At 30.0% G+C, this 21,992-nt stretch overlaps 1 protein-coding gene across 4 annotated transcripts in view; it reads left to right on the top strand.

Moving 5' to 3' along the window:
• The window catches only part of LOC122506379, a 219,297-nt gene that overhangs the window by 160,267 nt on the left and 37,038 nt on the right, over positions 1 to 21,992 (top strand). For 2 of the 4 annotated variants that reach the window (XR_006301997.1, XM_043618514.1), the window contains one exon: positions 4,370 to 4,514. Coding sequence is in view for 3 of the 4 variants with exons in the window: in XM_043618514.1 (XP_043474449.1) it covers positions 4,394 to 4,514 (121 nt within the window). In the remaining variant the exon portion in view is untranslated. Of the gene's footprint in view, positions 1 to 2,632; positions 3,363 to 3,674; positions 4,267 to 4,369; positions 4,515 to 21,992 lie in introns of those variants that run through there. The other 2 variants (XM_043618517.1, XM_043618515.1) reach the window with 2 other exon arrangements.

Below are 21,992 nucleotides of genomic sequence, written 5' to 3'. Positions count from 1 at the left end.
AAAAATTTAATTAGGATTTAATTCTTTGCAACAATTCGAAGATTTTCAATACATTAATTTTAATATTGAAAATATTTGAAAAAAAAAAATTAAAAAAAAATTAACTGCGAATAGGTTACCGAAAAATGTACTTTTTTATTATTAATTTATAAATATTATTTTTAACTGAAATGTTTTGACATTTTTTTTAAATAATAAAATATTAATTTATGAATGTTTAAAGGTTATTATTATTAAACAATTTATTTATTTGCTGTAGTGTATTAGTGTCAATTAATGCTTTATTGAATCACTCAACAAGTCACTGAAAATAGAGCGTCTGTGTTCAGTTAGGTTCCGTAGCATAGTGGTTAGGGCGTTAGTTTCGTAGTCCGTAGTTCGTAGGTCGTAGGTTCAAGTCTCGCGTGCGTTAGATTTTATTTATTTCGTAGGTTTGCGTTTATTCTGATTTTTCTGTATTGTATAGTTATAAGTATGCAATTTAATGATTATATACACCGTTAAATAATTTAATTAACAAATATTTAATTTAAAAATTTTTTTTTATATATAAATGGATATGTATTAATCCCCACATATATACTAACATTATTTATGAATTCGCTATTAGTCACGATTAAATTAAAAAAAATTAAAAATCATTAAATAATAATGCCATTTATTAATAATTAAAGTTATAAAAATTAGTTAAAAATGATCTCAAATATGCTATGAGCAGTTTTTCCAGGGTTTTGGGAGAGGAAAGAATTCTGTAAGTAAGGGTCAAGCAGTATTTAATAAGGTTCTAGGAACACCTGCTTTCCTCCTTTTACCATCTAAATTTGTCGCTAACCAGGGGTTTGCAGGAGGTAATCAGAGTTAACTTGCAATGCAAATAAACTCTGCTTTCATCCTATTACATCCTTACAAACCCTCAGTTTTAAGGAGGTAAGCAGGTCTAAAAGTTCGACTCGGGGACACTTGTATAGCCAAGTATGTAAGGCTGAAGACAGGTGTATAAACAAATAAATTGTAATAAGTTAGAGTAAGTTATAGCAGGAGATATTAAAAGAGAGCACTAAAAGAGAATTCTACTTTACGGACATGATTATAGTGGTGTGATTATTTATGGTGCTCTTATAGGTCCTTCTTTATACCTACAGGTAAAAAAATTGGTCAAATTTGACATAGATTTTGACGTATCATCCACGAAGAAAAATGGAAAATTATTAATGATAATTAAACAATAAGTTTAATTATCATTAATAATTTTTTTTTTTTTTTTTTTTTGTGTTAAATTTACATTCCTCATAATATATGAGGAATGTAAATTTAACACTCCTCAGGTTAAGATCTAAACAGAAGAGTGTCAACTTTTTCAAGTTTGACACTCCTCATAGTAAATTTGATTATTCTTTTTTCTCAGTGCCAAAGGCATTATTGGGCCCCTTATTAGGAGACGTCCATAAATCACGTGACTGGTTTTCGGTCAATTTCTGACCCCCTACCCCCCAGGTGATCAACCGTGATAATTTTCCTACCCCCCACCCCCTATTTTGAGTCACGTGATTTATGGACGCCCCCTTACCTGCAGTTTTAAAAATACGTCAAATCTGACATAAATGTTGACGTAATGTAACGGCCATTATTTGGCCGTTTATGACCTGTAAGTAAAAGAAAATGTCAAATTACATGAAGATTTCGACCTAATGTAATAGACTCTTGTGGGCCTTATTTATACCCGTAGGTCAAAACTGCTCTTTAAATTGACCTAAATTTTGAAAGAATAGTAGGCCAGAAGGAATTTTTTGTCATTTTTTGACGTGTAGGTCAAAACTGTCCCTAAAATTGACCTACATTTTGAGGGCAGAGGGAATTGTTTGTCAATTTTTGCCGTTTAGGTCAAAACGGCCCTTAAAATTGACCTACATTTTAAGGGCAGAGGGAATTGTTTGTCAATTTTTTACCTGTAGGTTAAAACTGCCCTTAAAATTAACCTAAATTTTTAGGGCAGAGGGATTAGTTTGTCAATTTTTGACGTTTAAGTCAAAACTACGCTTAAAATTGACCTAAATTTTGAGGGCAGATAAGCTACAGGTCAACTCTTGACCTTTATGTCAGAAAATCTTAAAACAGCGGCGACAGCGATATATTTTTGTAATATAGGCAGAAGATATATAGGGGAAAGGTGTACGAGATGATCCTTTTGAATTTTGGAGAGCCTATTAGCGTCACCTTTTAGGCAAATGCGGTAATACGTTGCTCATGACATACTTATGAATCAGTAAAAGTGTTATAACAACACGCGTGATTAGAAAAATTCTATTGGAAAAAATAAAAATTTCATACTTTTGATCTAAGGAAAGCTTAACTTTGGGCTTAGATAACTTTTGTTGTAGTAGCTTAAATTCCATATTTCTTATACTCACGGCTTCAGTATATCTTCAATTAAGTGTTCAGATTGGTATTATGGAGTAACACTGTTATTCCTTCAATTTAGACTGTTATTCCTTCAATTTAGACTCTTTTTCCAATAATTGGGGCAAGATAACCCTACGGATCATCTTGTACACCCCGGTGTCCAAGATGATCCTTTTGTAAGGTTTTAAAAAAATTAAATTTAATAGTAAAATATTAATTAGCTGCATATATTTCAAATCCGAATAGTTAGATAGATTAATTATTTAGTAGTGCGTACAAAAAAAACTCGAAAATCTTTATTTTTCTTTGAATAATATATTTTTTCCCTTAGGGGGATCATCTCGTACACCTTTCCCCTAATATTAAAAGACTTTAACACTGTTCCAAAATATTTTTAGAACTAGGTTAGAACGATAGTTATAGTAGATCATTTGTGACTTTGGTATTATAGAATTGACACGTAACATTGTTACAGAAATGTTCTTAATTGTAATTACAATTATATTACAGAACTGAATTGCAACAGAAGTTTACAACAGTTACATAACAATGTTCCTACACAGTTATAGAATAAGATTGGAACAACAGTTACAAAAAATTTGTGACATTAGAGTTATATAACTCTAACATCACATTGTGATAGAACTTTGGCATACGCATAATACAGAACTATTTTGTAACTATCTTGTAACTATGTTCTAGAACTCTGTTACAATCAGATTATATAACAGATCTGTAACTTGTTAGGAACAGATGTTCTATAACACTGTGACCTCACTGTTATGGAATACTTATAGAACGTGTTTGCTGGTACCAGGTTTTTACTGTAGATAGTGTTAGGTTTCTTATCACGTTTTGTCGATGTTAATGTTATGGAGCTTTTAGATAGCTGACTACAGGAAGTAAAGTCATTCATTTGTTCGACCGTATCGTCACTTTTGTGCATTAGGAAAACAAATATCGTAAGTAACACGGAAACTTCTGCCTTTGTCCCCTTGTTGCTTAATATACTATTAGAAACCTACTAACCTATTTGCTAGTATAATTTAACACAATTGAATTTACTTACAATTTTGGAGATATAATCGTTAATAAGTGTACAATGAGTAAGACTGCAACCAGCTATACTATTAGATTTCTATAAAAGTACATTTTTCTTTATTTGTGTAGAACAAATTATTAAAAAAACTTTTTTTTAAATCTTTAACATAAACATTTATTATTAGAACTCATGCTAGGATCTGAATAGAGTTACTCTTTTGATTAGTAGGATTAGGAATAATGCCTGCTCTTAATACCACTGAGTACATTTTCGAACTCAGTGAATCCCCTGTAAGTCACCAGATGCAGAACATTTCCTTAAATTATTTGTAACAGTTTTGTAACTGATGTGTAACAGCATTGCTGGGGAGTTGTTCATTATAGTTTTTTGGGAAATACTTTAAATTTTTGATCCATTTCTTGATAATCCCTGCGCTCATAGTTTTTTACCTAAAGATCTAAACATTTTCTTACTTGCTTATTTTTACATGTATATTGCAGGAAAAATATCCCTATTAAAAGTGATTAAAGTTAATCTTCATTTTGTTTTTAGCGAGAAACTCACAATTCCTAAAATATTCTTGAAACTACGTTTACTCCCTCAGTATTTCTGCCTTCTAAAAGAGGAAGATACATAAGCGCCATTCTTGTTTAGGTGTTTTTCGGATGTTTATACTATAGAAATTTTGGCCTAAGCGACAAAATGGAGCTACGTATCTTCTTCATTTGGACGGAAGATGTGCTGTGTTAAGGAAAAACTTACTTGTCCCATTTTTGACAAAATTAAGATCATTCGACGAGTGAAGAAAAGCTGCATTTAACTGTGTAAATAAAAATTAGAAATATTAATTTTGTAACAATAGGAATCTGCACATGCACTTTTATTAGAAAATAATTTCATTTAAATTTATTCGACAACTTATTACAGGTACATGAAAGGCAAACAGCCCGCATGAAAACTAGATCAGAATGGTTTTTGATGCCTGAAGTTGATAGACTGACTGATTTTGATAGCGATTCAACGCCTTTGTACATACTTAGAGGTTTAAACAAATCATCTTCAGGAAATTTAGGTAAGTTGTTTTGTTCTTTTAATACCTATTATAAATACCATGCAAACATTGAAATAAAAAAAATACATTTGGGGGAATTCTCCGTAAAATTTCCACTCAACATTTTTTTATTAAAACAATTTTTTTCGATTTCTATATGAAAAATAACACAGCCACACAAAAAAATAAAAGTACCCTGGCCGAGGAACGAGACCACCCTTTCCTTATGTATTTTGATGCCCTGAACACGAATCTGAAGTCCGTTTTGCTCCATCACGTCAAGATTTTGACATAACCTCAAAAAACATCGTATTTTAAGTGACAGGAGAACTTTTTTAAATCATGACAGATTTGCTTGAATCTAATTACTTAGGGGTTTTTGGGGTCGCTGATTACGAATTTAACGTCAGATTTATGAACTTCAAAATGGCGGATCCAATATGGCGGACGAATTTTAAAAAAATAGTTGAAATTTTACGAAAATTAGTATCTGGGTGTTTTTGGTGTCGCTGATTACGAATTTAACGTCAGATTTTATAGATACGAATTTTTGTAAAAATCCAACTATTTTTAAAAATTCGTTCGCCATTTTGAATTTTATAAATCTGACGTTAAATTCGTAATCAGCGACCCCAAAAACCTCCGAGTAATAAGATTCAAGCAAATTTGTCATTATTTAAAAAAGTTCTCCTGTCATTTAAAATCCGCTGTTTTTTGAGGTTATGTCAAAATCCTGACGTGATGGAGCAAAACGGACTTCAGATTCGTGTTCACCGCATCAAAATACATAAGATAAGGGTGGTCTCATTCTTCGGCCAGGGTGCTTTTATTTTTTTGTGTAGCTGTGTAAGTAAATACCTGTTTTTAAAATTTTTTATTTGATCAAAATTACAGAAGTTATGATTTCTTTAAATTCAACGTCTTCAGATGCAGAGGACTTTTGAAACCTTTTTTTTAACAAGCGTAGAAGTCGAATGATTTTCTTCTCTAAACTCTGACGTAACATAAGCAACGACTGACATAATTTTTAGCTCCTATGACGAAGTCTCTGACACGTCGGATTTACCCGTCAGAAATTTTTAAAAACTGACAAAAACGTGATTTTCGGGACTTTTACCCACACTTTTCTCAAAATCCTGACGTGATGGAAGGTCTTCGTTGCCACTTTCGGATTCAGCGCACCAAAAGCGTAACTGTTCCAAAACGGACAACCCTGAGTATACTCGCGGTAACTAAATATTTTATAACTCGTCAACAATACATCAGAATTACATAATCTAAAGTGGAAGATAAAGCTAATGCTCTAAGTTTTCCAAAAATATTGGTTTATAATGATAAAAAAAATTTTCGTCAAAGTTACATAACTTTTAATGTTAGTTAAGCAAACAAGTTTTTCAATAAGTGGATAATGCGCATTTAATTAAAAAGTTTATGAAATCAACTTATGAAAATCATTACTCGGGGGTTTTCGGTGTCGCTGATTACGAATCTGGCATCAGATTTTCAAAATTCAAAATGTTGGACCCAATATGGAGAAAATTTTTTTTTAAAATATATCGGATTTACTTAAAACTAGTTATTATATGGGGGTTTCTGTGATCTCTTATTACAAATCCATTCTGAATATTTTCATTTTGAATATTCAAAATTTACCTGCTCACATTCGTCCGCTAAAAACTCAGTAGTGTTATCTGTCAGTTCACAAGAAATATTACTACTTTACAAAGGCTAACCAGGTTTCCAGAAGCTTAAAACAACTTCTTAAATTTTCTACCGCCATATTGGATTCGATATTTTGAATTTTGAAAATCTAATGTCAGATTAAAAATCAGCGACCCCGAAAACCCCCGAGTAACAATTATCAAAAGAATCTGGTGAATTAAAATCTTTTTCAAAAACTATCCGCCATATTGGATCAGCTATTTTGAATTTTCAAAAATCGTTGTAATCAGCGACCCAACAATCTATTAAGGGGGAGTGACACCTTTGAGGTGTATTTTGAACCTGTTTTTCATAAATTTTTTTAAGACTCAGGAATAAAGTAAACAAAATTTGGTTTCGAGGGCTTCATTTGTTAACTTTTTAAGTTTACGAAAATATATTTATACTTAAAAAGTTTCAAATTGTTGTCTATAGAGGGCGCCAAAGTTGGTCTCGTTAATATTTTAATATTTTAACCCTTTCAGTCCCATAATTAGGCCAATTAAAAAATATCTACAATAGGTATAGTACCTATGGTTTTCGGGGTCGCTGATTACGAATCTGGAATCAAATTTTCAAAATATTGAAAATTTAAAATAGCGGACTATAAAATTAAAAATTATTTAATTTTACTTGAAAGTTGTCACTAGGGGTTTTTTGGGGACGCTGATTACGAATCTGGAGTCAGTTTTTCAAGATTCAAAATGGCGGATCCAATATGGCGGACAAAAATTAAAAATTAAACAAATTTACTTGAAAGTTGTCACTAGAGGGTTTTTGGGGTCGCTGATTACGAATCTAAAGTCAGTTTTGCAAAATTTAAAATGGCGGATCCAATATGGGGGACGATAATACATTATTAATCAAATTTACTTGAAAATAGTCTGTCGGGGGTTTTGGGATCGCTGATTACAAATCTGGAGTCAGTTTGTCAAAAATCAAAATGGCGGATCCAATATGGCGGACAAAATTTAAAAATGAAACAAATTTGCTTAAAAGTTGGCATTTGGAGGTTTTTGAAGTCGCTGATTCCGAATCTGAAGTCAGTTTATTGAAATTGAAAATGGAGGATTCAATATGTTGGACAAAGAAATAAACAATCCATCAAATTTGTTTGAAAATTACCGCTTAGGTTTTTTCTAGATCACTGGTTACGAATCTAAAGTCAGTTTTTCTAACTTTAAAATAATGGATACAATATGATAGTCAAAAATTAAAAATTGACAATATAGGACTGAATGCTGCTTCTTGGAAGTTTGAGGGGTGTGTAAATGCAAATCTGGAATCATTCTTACAAAATTTTTAAATGGCGAATCTAATGTTACGACTATAACAACAATAATATTAAAAATAGGAGAGAAGTACTGTTTTTTTGACGTTTGTCATTTTCTCTTTGTTTTCTCTCGATTGTCTTTTGTTTTTTTGTCGTTCGTCTTTTATGTTTCGTCACTTGTCCTTTGTCGTTTGTTACGACAAATATAAAAATATTTAAAAAATAAAAAAATTAATGAAAGTATTAAAAATTTAAAATAAAAACATTAAAAACATTTTTAAACAAAGCAAAAAAAAATTTTTTAATTAAAAAAAAATGAAACTCTGCCATTGCCAGTCCCAAGCCTTTTTTGAAAAAGAAAAGTTTCCCAATTCGTAACTTTTTATGTCGACCATATGGATTTATGGAACCACTATTTTAAATTTTTAAAAACTAACTTTAGATTCGTTATCAGCGACCCCAAAAACCCCGAGAGACAATTTTCAAGCAAATTTGATTAATTTTTAATTTTTGGCTGCCATATTGGATCCGACATTTTGATTATTAAAAACTGACTTAAGATTCGTAATTAGTGACCCCAAAAACCCCCGAGAGACCATTTTCAAGCAAATTTGTTTAATTTTTAATTTTTGTCCGCCATATTGGATCCACCATTTTGAATTTGCATATCTGATTTTAGATTAATATTCAGCAAACCCTGAGAATGTAGAAAACAACCATAATTTAAAGTATATGTTACTAATTTACATTTTTTTACAGTCAAGTTTAACCTGAAATAATGCGTTGCCGCGTATAAGTTTGTTAATAACAAAAAAACATAAATAATATAGATTAATTTGTTAAAAATTACTAAACCCTATTTGTAGAAATATAAAAAAGAAATATGCAATTATTTAAAGTTTTCCTTTAAGTTATGTTAAAAAAGTCGGTGGCTTAAAAGGTGGTCGATATATCGACCATTGGGAGTGAAAGGGTGAAAATATTAATTTTTGTGTATCTGGCATCTGTTTGAAAAGAAAAGTCGATTTTTTGGGCGAAAATTTTTAAAAAAATCTATTGCTAAAAATAAACAAACAAACCAAAAAAAAATCCGCTACGTACTCTAAAGCGTACCCACACAGCACTGAAACTTTCCTAAAAATTTATTAAAGATTTACTTGCAAACTTCGAAGTATTTACTTGAAAAGTTTAGTGAAAATGTTGTAAAGATTTAATTGTTTAGCGTGAAACTTTCCTGAAAATTTAAAAAAAAATTTCGCCTACTGTATATAGGCGAAAATTTAATTTTAATTTACAGGAAAGTTTTAGGTTACATTTTCGCTTATAAGAGAGAAGTCGAAAATTTAATTTAAATGTTCAGGAAAGTTTTAAGTTAAATTTTTAGGAAAATTTGACTATAAACATTTATTTAAGTGGGACATTTGAATCTTTACACAATTTCCACTAAAGTTTGCAAGTAAATCTTTAATAAATTTTCAGAAAAGTTTTGGTGCTGTGTGGGTAAATGACGAACTAAAAACACTTTGGCCGAAGTCAATCCGATCAAAACTGTTCAAGCCAGATTGTCCACCGATTTAAAAACGCCGTATCGAGAAAAACGCATTTAAACTTTTGTAATTACAGGTTTCCTCAGAGGTGGGCAGGTTATTCTGAAATGTACCGCTCCAGATTCCAAATTTTCAAACCGATAAATCTATCGTACCTGATCCTCTTTTCGAATTATCTCTTTTATACAGATAGTCGGAAACTTGAAAAATTGATTATCTTAATGTGGATGCTTTGATTCAGAAGACTGAAGATTAGGGGAGAGTGGGGCAAGACGGGGTACTTCATTTGAGTCTAGATAAATAATAACCATTAGTACCCAGATAGCAAAGGTATCCTGCCCGCCCGGCACGCTTTAGCCGCCACACCGCGTGTAAGTTGTGATACTGTGTTACGGCCGAACTCCGTAACTTTTTATATTGTTAATAACCTTTTTAATTATATTTAAACTAAAATTAGATGTAACAATTACACGCAACATGAGATTTTTTTAAACATCACAAAAAAAATAGATTTAATGGAATTTAACATTCCTTTAAGTTTCACAATTTTGAGGTGAAAAACCTAAGAATATAACACGGTATTTCTTAACCCTTTAACGCCCGACTTTTTTGTAGCAGTGTAATTTACGTCATTGCTCGTATATAAAGGTTTTCGGGGTCGCTGAATACGAATTTGAGGTCAGATTTTAAAAATTCAAAATGGTGGATCCAATATGGCGGCCATCTTTTCTAAAAATTAATTTAATTTGCCTGAAAATTGCTACTCGGGGGTTTTTGGGAGCGCTAATTACGAATCCGATGTCCTTTTTTCAAAATTCAAAATGGCGTATCCAATATGGCGGACATCTTTTTTAAAAACTGATTCAATTTGCTTGAAAATTGTTACTCGGGGGTTTTTGGGGTCGCTGAATACGAATTTGAGGTCAAATTTTAAAAATTCAAAATGGCGGATCCAATATGGCTGACATATTTTCTAAAAACGGATTCAATTTGCTTGAAAATTGTTACTCGGGGATTTTCGGAGTCGTTAATTACGAATTAGATGTCAGATTTTAAAAATTCAAAATGGCGGATCCAATATGGTGGACATCTTTTCTAATAATTGATTCAATTTGCCTAAAAATTGTTAGTAGGGGGTTTTCAGGGCCGCTATTTACTAATCCAATGTTAGAGTATATGTTAGGCAATTGTTTTTCTATAGTCACGAATGTAAACGAACATTTAATTTTGACATCGTTTTCTCATTAGGCATTTGTTTATCGCATTGTCACAAATGTAGATTCATATTTTATTCGGATCGCGTTCTCATGTTAGGCTCTTGTTTTCCGATTTTCAGAAATATAGTCAAGCATTTTAGATTGATTTCGTCTTTGCGTTAGGCATTTGTTTTTCTGATTATTACGAATATAGAAATGAATATTTCATTATTCATTATGATGCCGGTTTTGCGTTAGGCAATTGTTTTTCACATTGTCACGAAGGTAGACGAACATTTTATTCTGATCTCGTTTTTATTTGGACATTTTATACACTAAATTGAAACCGCTATTTTACATTTTAAAAAATTAAAATCAAAATCGTAATCAGCGACCCCGAAAACCCCCGAGTAACAATTTTCAGGCAAATTGAATCAATTTTTATAAAAGATGTCCGCCATATTGGATACGCCATTTTGAATTTTTTAAATCTGATATCAAATTCGCAATCAGCGACCCCGAAAACCCCCGAGTAACAATTTTTTAGGCAAATTACATCAGGTTTTAGAAATGACATCCGTCATTTGGATCTGCTATTTTAAATTTTTAAAATCTGGCATCAAATTCGTAATCAACGACCCCGAAAACCCCCGAGTAACAATTTTCAGGCAAATTGCATCAGTTTTTAGAAATGCTGTCCGACATATTGGATCCGCCATTTTAAATTTTTAAAATCTGGCATCAAATTTGTAATCAGCGACCTCGAAAACCCCCGGGTAACAATTTTCAGGCAAATTGAATCAGTTTTTAAAAATGATGTCCGCCATATTGGATCCGCCATTTTGAATTTTTAAAATCTGATATCAAATTCGTAATCAGCGACCCCGAAAACCCCCGAGTAACAATTTTCAGTAGCTTCGTTTCCTTTTATTTTCGAATTTGTAATTTTGTTGCAAATTTTGCAACAAATTTTTTTTTTTATTATTGTTGTAATTACAAAATTGTTAATTATTATTTAAAATGTAAATTTTTTTCATAAAGGTTTATTAATTTGTGGGTCGTGAGCGTTTAGAAATCAAAAATATATTAATTTTTGTCAAAGTTATAGATTTTAGAAATCAAGGGTGGTTTCGATCGAAACCGCTGGGCGTTAAAGGGTTAATAAATTCCTTTTCTTGGACAAACAGTTTATTGACCCTTTTAAGGAATAGTTAGAAAATATGAAAAGTAAATTGCTCAATATAAGGAGTGGTGCATCTAAGTCACTGAACTCGGATCACGCCACTGCATAAATCTGCAAGCTTGCAGAGTTGGCTTGGCAACAGTCAAGTGCAATATTTAAATGTAGTAGCCGCTCACTTAGTTTTAAATTTAAAATTTAGAATAAAATATTTTCACGTATTATATTTTAACAATAACAAAATTTATGACTTGTTAAAACCAAAATTGTAACTACATTTCACTTTCTCTTAATAAAATCTCCTATAATATTAACGTATTCGTTGTCGTTTTGTCGTCCGTCGTTCGTGTATTTCCGTACTATATCGTTCGGTCGTTCGACTTTTATCATTTATTCATATAGTATCGTATACATATACTCATTGTACATACATATACGCATGCGCAGTAGTGTTTGGATAATGTTATGCATGCGCAGTATATGATTTTGTCAATATTACGCATACGCAGTATGGTTCTATTACTATAACGCATGCGCAGTAGTATTCTATCAGTATCACGCATGCACAGTAGTGTTCTATCACTATAACGCATGCGCAGTAGTGTTATATCAGTATCACGCATGAGCAGTAGTGTTATATCACTATTACGCATGAGCAGTAGTGTTCTATCACTATAAAGCATGCGAAGAACATTCAGAACTTCAAAATTTAAGTTTTTAATTCACACACGATCTAAAAATTATTTTTATACAATACAAAATTTCCAAAGCCCAAAATGTCCAAAATATGAAATTTCCAAAATAAAAAGTGTTGAATTGTAGTATAAGTGAAAAAAATTAGATTATTGAGTATTCAAATTTAACAATTCTATTTCTGAGTAAGATATCTTTAAAAAATCATTATTCTCAATGTTTTACAAAAATTTTAATAACTTCTAAAAACATGAACACTTTTTAATGATCTGAGGCTTACTTCAAAGATTATTTTCTACAGAATGGGAATTACTTGTAAACACTAACGTGTAATTTTTTCTTAGAAATTGCAAGTCGGCAAAGTTATATACAAAAAATTCAATTTGAAATAATTTTTTTGTACAAAAAACTATCCTACAAAAAATATAAAACATGATATGATGTAGATTTTTCAAGAAAATTTAGTAAAAAAATATGTTTGAATTTTAAAAATTATTTTTCTGTTTACCCGTTGCCTGTTAACGACCGTTGGTAATAAACATCTTAGCGCAAAATAAATGCAATTTCTAATGTAAATTATAAAATAAATTCTTTTATATCATTATTAACACACTATTGATTGCAATGATCCTAAATTAAGTAATAAATAAATGATTATTTATTATTTTTAAATAATATAACAATTTAAAAACAAGTCAAATTCATGAAAATTTATTTTTAATTTAAGTCACATTTAGTGTATAAGGGTTTTTGGAGTCGGTGAATTCGAATTTGACCATAATTTTAAAAAATTCAACATAGCGGACATCATTTTTTAAATTTATTTGGATTTTTATCAATTTCAGTACCCAAGGGTTTTTCGGGTCGCGAAATTTGAGTTTGACTATCATTTTTAAAATTTCAAAATACAGGATCTAAATTGGCGGACATACTTTTTGAAATTCATTTGGATTTTTATTAATTTCAGTATCTAGGGGTATTTTGGGTCGCTGAATTTAAATTTGTCTTTTAAAATAAAAAATAATTAATTCATAATGAAGGATGTAATTTTTTTAATTCATCCCGATTTTTATCAAATTTTGTACTCTATTCTGTATCCTTTGCATTAGCTGATAAAACGAATCATGACCCCAGAATGTGCCGCGTGGAGGCTGCAAAGGTTTTACATTAAACTTTCTGTCCCCAGGCAGAAATTTTCGTAAACAGCCGTAGTTAACGTCCGATCCACTACTATTATAATACTGTTTGACAGTACTGATTTTCCGTGTAACTTGCACTATTAGGAACTCCGACATTTTAATACTGGCTCAGTACGTGCAACGCGTTATTGAAACAGCTACTATTATGACTGTTTTGAGGTTAAACTACTAACATACATCCGTTGATAAGTTGATATGATTTTATTAAATAGAAATAATTTTACTATAACTTTAATCTATTATTTAATAACATTCTATATTCAATTCTTTAAATATGTCAATGTTTTTCTAATCCCATCATAGTTTAGAATTAAGGTTATCTGTAAATTTAATTCGGTAGAAAACTTTTACTGCCTATAACCGTTTCCAGTTATTGATAAATTATTATTTAACAAATATATAAATTACAAAATAAATGGATTAACACGAATTCGTATGAAAAAAAGTAAAACAAAACTATTTATTCTAACACATTTCAAGTTCATGTGAATACATAATTATTCTTGTTAACTAATATCAAATTACAGACTAAATCCTTAAAAGTAAATTTTATTTTTTATTTCAAAATAAAATTACAACTTCCTAATTTGGCTATTTCTAATTTTTCTTTCCAAATTTTAGATTTCGAAATTATATAGTGAATGTTTAGGGGTTATGTTTCACCAGCGCAGCATTGCTTTACGACTGGTCTACTACTGGTCGGAATAGAAAATCCTTACTATTACATTACTGATTTTCAGTACTTAGCCCAATCCAGAGGCGTTACCTGCCGATGTTGGACACGTAATAGGCCAGTATGAAAGTCAATACTGGTTGAAATTTTTTCGTACTGAACCAGTAATGTGCCTATAGTCAATTTCTACCTGGGTTCTTTGTTTTTTTGTTTATAATATCTGTTTAAAATTTAAAAATTTTGTCCGACATATTGGATCCACCATTTTGAATTTTTTTTAACGTCATATTTATATTCAGTGACCCCAAAAACCCTTGTATACTAAGTTTCATAAAAATTCATCTACCAGATTTTGCTGAACATTTTGGGCCAATCATATGATTATTTTTCCAAACAGCGCATAATTCAAGTTATTTGAATCAAATAAATATATAGATAAAAAAATTATTTGAATGAGATAATTTTTTTTCGTGTGCTAATTCATTTACGTATGCAAATGGAAGAACATTAATTTATTTATTATAAATTTGGTATTAGGACTACATAAATAATTATTTGACGCAATTAAAGAGATATTGGTCTAAATTAAAATAATTAATTATGAAAAATAATTGCATATTTGATATAAATAAGGGAAATTCCACGTCAACACGGACAGAGCTCTAAACAAAAATTGCTTTGATGGATTTAAACGTTCTAGGGCTTAAAAGATTTCTACATTCATGTAGAAGATGGGATTTAAGATACCGATCCAATATGTCGGAAAAAATTTTCAAATTTGATCCAATTCCCTTAAAACGTTTTACTCGGAAGCTTATGGGGCCACAGATTACAAATATGAAATCACTTTTTAGAAATAAAAATGGTGGAAATTTTTTTTAATTTGATCAGATATAATTAAAACGTGTTACTCGGGGGTTTTTAAGATATTTGATTACGAATCTGAAATCACAATTTAAAAATTGAAAATAGCGGATCCCATATGACTGAAAAAAATGTCCAATTTTGATACATATCGCTTAAGGGGTTAAACCACTATAAAGCGTCAAAAAGAGGTTCTAATTTCAACATTTTTTTTAAAGAAAAGTTTAAAAATAATGAAAAAGATGTTTACATATCTCTATCAGGTACACTTTAAAGAGAAACAAAAATACTTTATAAATTTTTTTTTGTTTAAAAACAGCAGATGTACATGTACCTGATGGAAACCCTTTGTAAAAAGAATTCCTTCGCGGCCGAAAAGGTTTTTGGTACAATTTTCATCCTGGAACAGAAAACAAATTTTTTTCTATTTTTACATCTCAAAAGCTAGAGAAAGACGTAGGGGATTTTTTTTATGTTGCATATTTTTTTAGTTATAAACAATTTAGTGCCTATTTTTTCAGTTAAAAACTCAGCTTTTCCATAAAATGTTCACCATTTTTGCAAAAATCGATTTAAAAAAATCCCCTACGTCTTTCTCTAGCTTTTGAGATGTAAAAATAGAAAAAAATTTGTTTTCTGTTCTAGGATGAAAATTGTACCAAAAACCTTTCCGGCCGCAAAGGAATTCTTTTTACAAAGGGTTTCCATCACGTACATGTACATCTGCTGTTTTTAAACAAAAAAAAATTTATAAAGTATATTTTTTTCTCTCTAAAGTGTACCTGATAGAGATATGTAAACATATTTTTCATTACTTTTAAACTTTTCTTTAAAAAAAATGTTGAAATTAGAACCTAATTAGAACCCTAAAACGTTTAAATCTATCAAAGCAATTTTTGTTCATTTGTCCAATTTATTTGACTTAAATAATTCGAATTTGCTACAAATAACTATTTATTTGATACTACAAATTAAAACTTTTATATCAAGTAAATATTTACCTAAATCAAATAAATAAAAACAAATAAGTTGAAGTTTATAAACAAATGAAGAAAAGTCGATTTTTATAAGAAGCTTATAGCGCTATTTGATTCTACGCTAAAAACCACTACGAAAACATATGTTATATGATTTTTTAAAAAAGACCTATTGGTGTAAAAATTTTATAAACAATTAGCCTGCATTCATACTGTATGAGGTATAAGGATCGTTTTTGAAGTTAAAGATTTTTTTAAACAAAATTAACTTAATCAGGAGAGTTTTTGACGTTAAAAATTTTTTAAACAAAATTTTTACCTCAAAAACTATTTATGTAAGTGAAAATAAATAAGTAAAATGTCTTCCGAGCGAGCGAGGAATATGACGCTAGTATAACATTATTTACATCCATAGTTGTAATTCATGAAACAATTTACCTAGAAAGATGAAAATTGGTATGCATATGTATTTTCGATAATGGATTACAGGAAAAATATAGCGAACATATTTGGTATTAATCATCATAGTGTTTTAAGCGAAAAACTCAAAAATTTTGAAAATTTCCAAAAAAATGCATGCGCCCACAGTTTTTTACCCAACTTCCAACGAAATGCACTTCATTTTTTGATTTCAGATAATGAGCTAATTAACCCCTTCACTGTTTTCGACCCATACGATGGGTCGTGAAAAAATTTGGTTATAACTGTTTTCGATCCATACGTTGGATTGTAATCATCTTAACTAAAAATAAACATAATTTGTATATATATACAAGATTGATAGATTTTTGTCTGTTTATAAATATTTTAAGACTATAAACTTCACTAAATGTACACTACCGGCGGAAATTTTCCTATCGGCATTCTGAAAATTTGAATGCCAATAGGAAAAAAACCTCAGCTTTCGTTTGCAATAATTTATTTTCAAATAAAACGGACCGATTTTTTGGAAGTTGAAAATTAAATATTAGGTAATTATCAAAAATTAGGGTCAATTTTTAAAATGCCAAAAAATAAAATTCACCATTGGAAAGAGGATGAAAATACTTTTCAGAAACATATTTTACAAAATTTTTCCCATCACAAGTATGTACAAAAAAAATTGAAAAAGTAGACGGTGTTAGCAAAATTGGTAAAATTGACTCCCCTCTACCCGCTCCAAATTTTCGAAAAAGTCAAAAATGTTTTTCAGGTCACATTTCTACTTGATAGAACAACAAATTCCCCGAGTTTCAATTATTTCAAGAAGTCAACTTAAGACATTTTACGTAAAATGCCTCATATGTCTCACTTACAAAAACCACTGTAACTTTTTTAAATATTAATATTTTTTAATCGGGTTTGACTTCATGCAGAAAATTTTATCTGTAGCCATTACAAAACTGTCACGGTACTGCTCGGACAGTTCACAAACAGTTCTGTAATCAGAATGGATCACAACTGTAATTATAATTTCATAAAATAAAAAATAAAAATTATTTTCTTCACATTTACTCACACATTTGTACCATTTTCGCATACAACCACGTTCAAATTTTGTTCACATTCTCACTTTACACATACATTTAATTTCGCTCGCTTATATACATATATTCCTAACACTAACCTAAACTAACGCAGTATAAACATAAACGCATTATACTATTACATTAGCTATATTAAGTATATTCCGAACTGCTCTTATATACAAACTTCTCAAATTCTTTTGCTCTTGCGAGAAACGTAATCTTTATAAATAAGATCAGACTTTTGTCGGTACATTGCATAGAATTTGAAAATTCATGTTTAGTTTTTCTATTCGAGTAGTAAGAATTCCAAAAATGACAATAAAAAAAATTATGTATGTGTGTATGTATGTATGTCTGTCCGCAATATTTTGTCCGGGATAAACACAAAGACTACTTGACCGATTAAAACGAAACTTTACAGTCTCTTTGGTCTTAGTCTAACTTAAATTTATAGCCATATCCGATTGAAAATATTAAGCTGAACGAAAGTTATAGCTTTTTCACAAAATTCAAAAAATCAAAAAAATGCAAATTTTTTAATTTTTTGTCAAATTGATGTGACACTTTTTGTAGCTACTTTTTAATATAAATACAACTAATTTTCACTATAAAAATAAAATATAAATAATATATCCGAATTTTTGAGCCAAAATCACATTTTTGATTTTCGAGAAAATTTTTAATTTTTTTGTTGAATATTGTTTAATGTTTTATTAAGTTTGTAGTGATATCAGTTGATGTTTTTAAATTTTAAATTACATTCATTATATTTATTTTATTAACAAGTTTAGAGTCATGAATTTGATGTCGATTACAAATTTTCTAAAATCAATGAACGTGAGTTTGCAAACAATTTTTGTATTGATATTTTAAGGTTTTATGTTTGAAAATTTCATAGCATGTATTGTCATATTTAACGTAGAAAACAAAATATATATGTTCAATATAAAGGGTACAGTAAAAGCATCAATAAAACTGAAATTTTACTTCAGCGGGCACTGGGGCATAGAAAGTCCTTAAGACGCCATTAGAGCAAATTGGGATTTATGAATCAAAATTTTCTTATTTTTGAATTCTAGAAATATTTTTAAAATGCCTTTAAAAATAAATAACAAATTCCTATTTTAAATTAAAATTTTGCTTCTTGAATTTTAGAAATGTTTGGGGTATGTTGTTGTTTTCCAAAATTCTATCCGGGCATTAAGCAAAAACGGGTAAAATGTAAAATCCCATGTGAAAATTTTCAATAGAGATATGGAAAAATTATACCTAATTGAAAAATAAAAATAGATTTTACATGAGATTTTTTCTTAAAGAAATATAGGCTTTTATGGGTTTATTTAAGGTATATTTATCACTTAAAATCGTGTCGCAATTTCCCATACGGTTTTACCATGAAGGAGTATAAGGAGACATATCTCCAATGGGAAAATTTCCTGACATTGACTGTACTTCTTTCCAGTAAAATCAACAGGCACGCGAAAAGTAATAGCCTCATGTTCACTAATAACAGCGCCGCCAAACGGGAGAAATAAGTGCAATTTTATATTTTAAGTGTTTTTATCTTTGACAGCTGATTGATATTTAAGATTAGAGGATCCTCTGAGTGTTGTATTGTAAAATAGATGAACAGAATTAATTGTTTTATACGTTATATAAATAGAAAGGACTCCAAATAAACAACCAAAAATTCTTTGCATTAAATTCATAAATGTCTGTTGGTAAAAGTATAAAAACTTTTACCCTTACAAAATAGTATATTAAATAAACTTATCATTCTCGGTGCTTTAAAAAAACACTTTTTTCAGAAGCATTTTTATTTGATTTATAACTAGACATGCAATTTTTTATAAAACAATTCATATTACTATTATTTTATTGTTATTATCAACTTGGTACATAACCAAAAAACTACGTAAACAAAACTTTTATCATGGACAGCTGGCTATTAAAAGTATATAAAAAAAATTCGCAATGGTCACCATTCGAAGAGCAGTAATTCCTTCTTAATTTCTGACATTGAGAAAAAAATTTGGTCAAAAATTGTTCGAGTTATTTATTTATTTCTGTACATTTAAATACCCGCGGTTCTACCGAACCAAGGGTTTTGATTTTTTTTTTGACATTTTTAGAAACAAAATATTTGGAATCCAATTTTTTTTGTGGTCAGAAATTAAACAGGGATTATTGCTCTTTAAATTGTGCCCATTACGAATTCTTTTTATAAATTTTTAATAGTCACTGTTCCCACTTCCGTTATCAGAAAAACGAAAATTCAAAAAAAGTAAAAAATAATTCATAACTCGAACAATTTTTGACCACATTTTTTTTGTTAATCAGAAATTGAAGACGGATTATTGCATTTCAAATTGTGTTCATTCGAAATTTTTTTATAAATTTTTATTGGCCTGCGTTCACACCCGCCTGATCAAAAAATCGAAAAATGTGAAAAATTAAAAAAAAATTCATAACTGTAACAATTTTTGACCAAATTTTTCTTCTTTATCTGAAATTAAAGACGGATCAATGATTTTCAAATTTTGACCATTGCGAATTTTTTTAATAAACTTTTAATAGCCAGTGTTCCCACACGACCGTATCAGTAAACTGAAAAACGTGAAAATTAAAAAAATCATATTTCGATAAAATTCAAATGCAAGCTAATCTAGCAAAAAAAATATGTGTTGAAAAATTTTATAAATAATATTAAATAGTTAGTGCCCCACCCATTCTTTATCAGAAACGTCTAAATGATCAGTTTCCAGTGAATCCAAGCAAATTTTTCAAATTTGTCCGCCATATTGGATCCGCCATTTTGAATTTTGAAAATCTGATATCGGATTCGTGATCAGCGATCCCAAAAACGTAAGAGTTAGTCATTATTTAGCAAATTATAACTATTTTTGCAAATTACTATGCAAATTTGTTTCCATAATTTGTAATAAAGTTTAGAAAAAGAGTCGCAGTAATGACGCCATTTTGAATTTTCGATTTTGTCACTTTTCATTCAAAGCAGTATGAGCTTACGAGTATTTAGATCTATAATAAGTTGATTTTCATTGGAAAACATTTTGGGCAGAGCTTTGGTCCGTTTGACGTGGAACGTCCCATATATATATATATATACTTTTATAATTGAAACACAAAAGGTAACATCTGGGTAACGGCGCCAGTAACGCCGGCTCTGGTTTCTCTCTTTCTCTAAAGGCAATATGAATAAGAATGTCTCTCTTTACCTAATTTGCATATCTACTCGTTTCATATTAAGGAGGATTCCATTTTTGTTACTATGAAAATCCATTCCAAGACATCTTTTGACATTTCCAATGTCTTTGATATCAAAGATGTTTTTGAGATTTGTTCCAAAATTGGTTATTTTCTCTTAATTTTTATACATCACTAATATGTCGTTTTCTTCGTTTCTGTTGATATTCTTCTCGATTTTACAAAGATCAATCTTGATTGATGGTTTTTCGGCTTCTGATTTAGTAATATTTGATATCGAGTTTGATGCTTCTGTGACTTGATCTATAAGCTTAACATCTCTTGACACTATGATTTTCTTCTCTTCTGGTATCCAGATTCTATACGCCTTTGATGCTGAGCTGTATCCCACGAAGATTCCTCTCCTTGATCGAGGTTCAAGTTTTCCTCTTCCAGGGGTCCTGTTCATCACAAATACCTCGCATCCAAAGGGTTTAAAGTCTGTTACATTTGGGGGTTCTCCAAACCAATATTCGTATGGTGTCTTTCCATTCAACTTATTTGATGGTGATCGATTTCGAATAAAATTGTCTGTTGAAATGGCTTCTGCCCAAAAAATTGATGGTAGTCCCGATTGGATGAGAATACATCTTGCAGTGTCCATTAAGGTTCTATTTTTTTCTTTCAGAAACTCCATTTTGTTCCGGGTTGTATGGGGCTGTAAATCGCCTGGATATTCCGTGTCGGTTGAGAACAGTGTCGAATTTGTTGTTATCGGATTCTGTTCCATTGTCTGACTGTAAGCATTTTACTTTCTTCCCTTTTTGAGTTTCAACTAGGTTAATATAATTTTCAAATTCATCAACAGCTTGGCTTTTCTGTTTTAGGAATTTTATTTCACATCATCGTGAGCAGTCGTCTATGAAAGTAATAAAGTACTTACTACCACCGTGTGAATTTGCTTTCATTGGGCCACATATGTCGGAATGCACAAGATCACTTACCGTCAACTGGGGCTATTTTGTGCATCCGGGGGCTATTTTGTGCACGCGAGTTTTTTAATGGAAAAAATTATTAAAATGAATTATTTTAATCTGCTATTTTGTAAAATGAAAGTTTGATTACATGACAATAGAGAGCACTAAATGTTATTATTTAATTCTTTGGCAATTAAGAGAAAAAAATTCCTAAAAACGGAAAATTTGTTTAAAAAATTTTGAAAGTTCGGAAAAATTATACCAGATCTTCTAGAGTTTTAATGTGTCTCATAAACTGTGTTAGATATTTGTTTTCAATTGTGTTGTGATGATACATACGTAATGCGCTAACTTTTTATTTATTATTTTAAGAGAAAAGTGGAAAAAACTGAAAAACCAGGATTCCATGGGGCTATTTTGTGCACTTAAAAAAATCAAATATTTTTCATAAATATTTTATTTAGTAAGTAAAGAAGATTCTGTTTATCATTTTTATACATTTTTGTC

This window comes from Leptopilina heterotoma, unplaced genomic scaffold (assembly GCF_015476425.1).
Source record: "Leptopilina heterotoma isolate Lh14 unplaced genomic scaffold, ASM1547642v1 Lhet_413, whole genome shotgun sequence".
Taxonomy (NCBI): Eukaryota; Metazoa; Arthropoda; class Insecta; order Hymenoptera; family Figitidae; genus Leptopilina; species Leptopilina heterotoma.
This window is presented reverse-complemented; position numbering and strand designations above follow the sequence as displayed.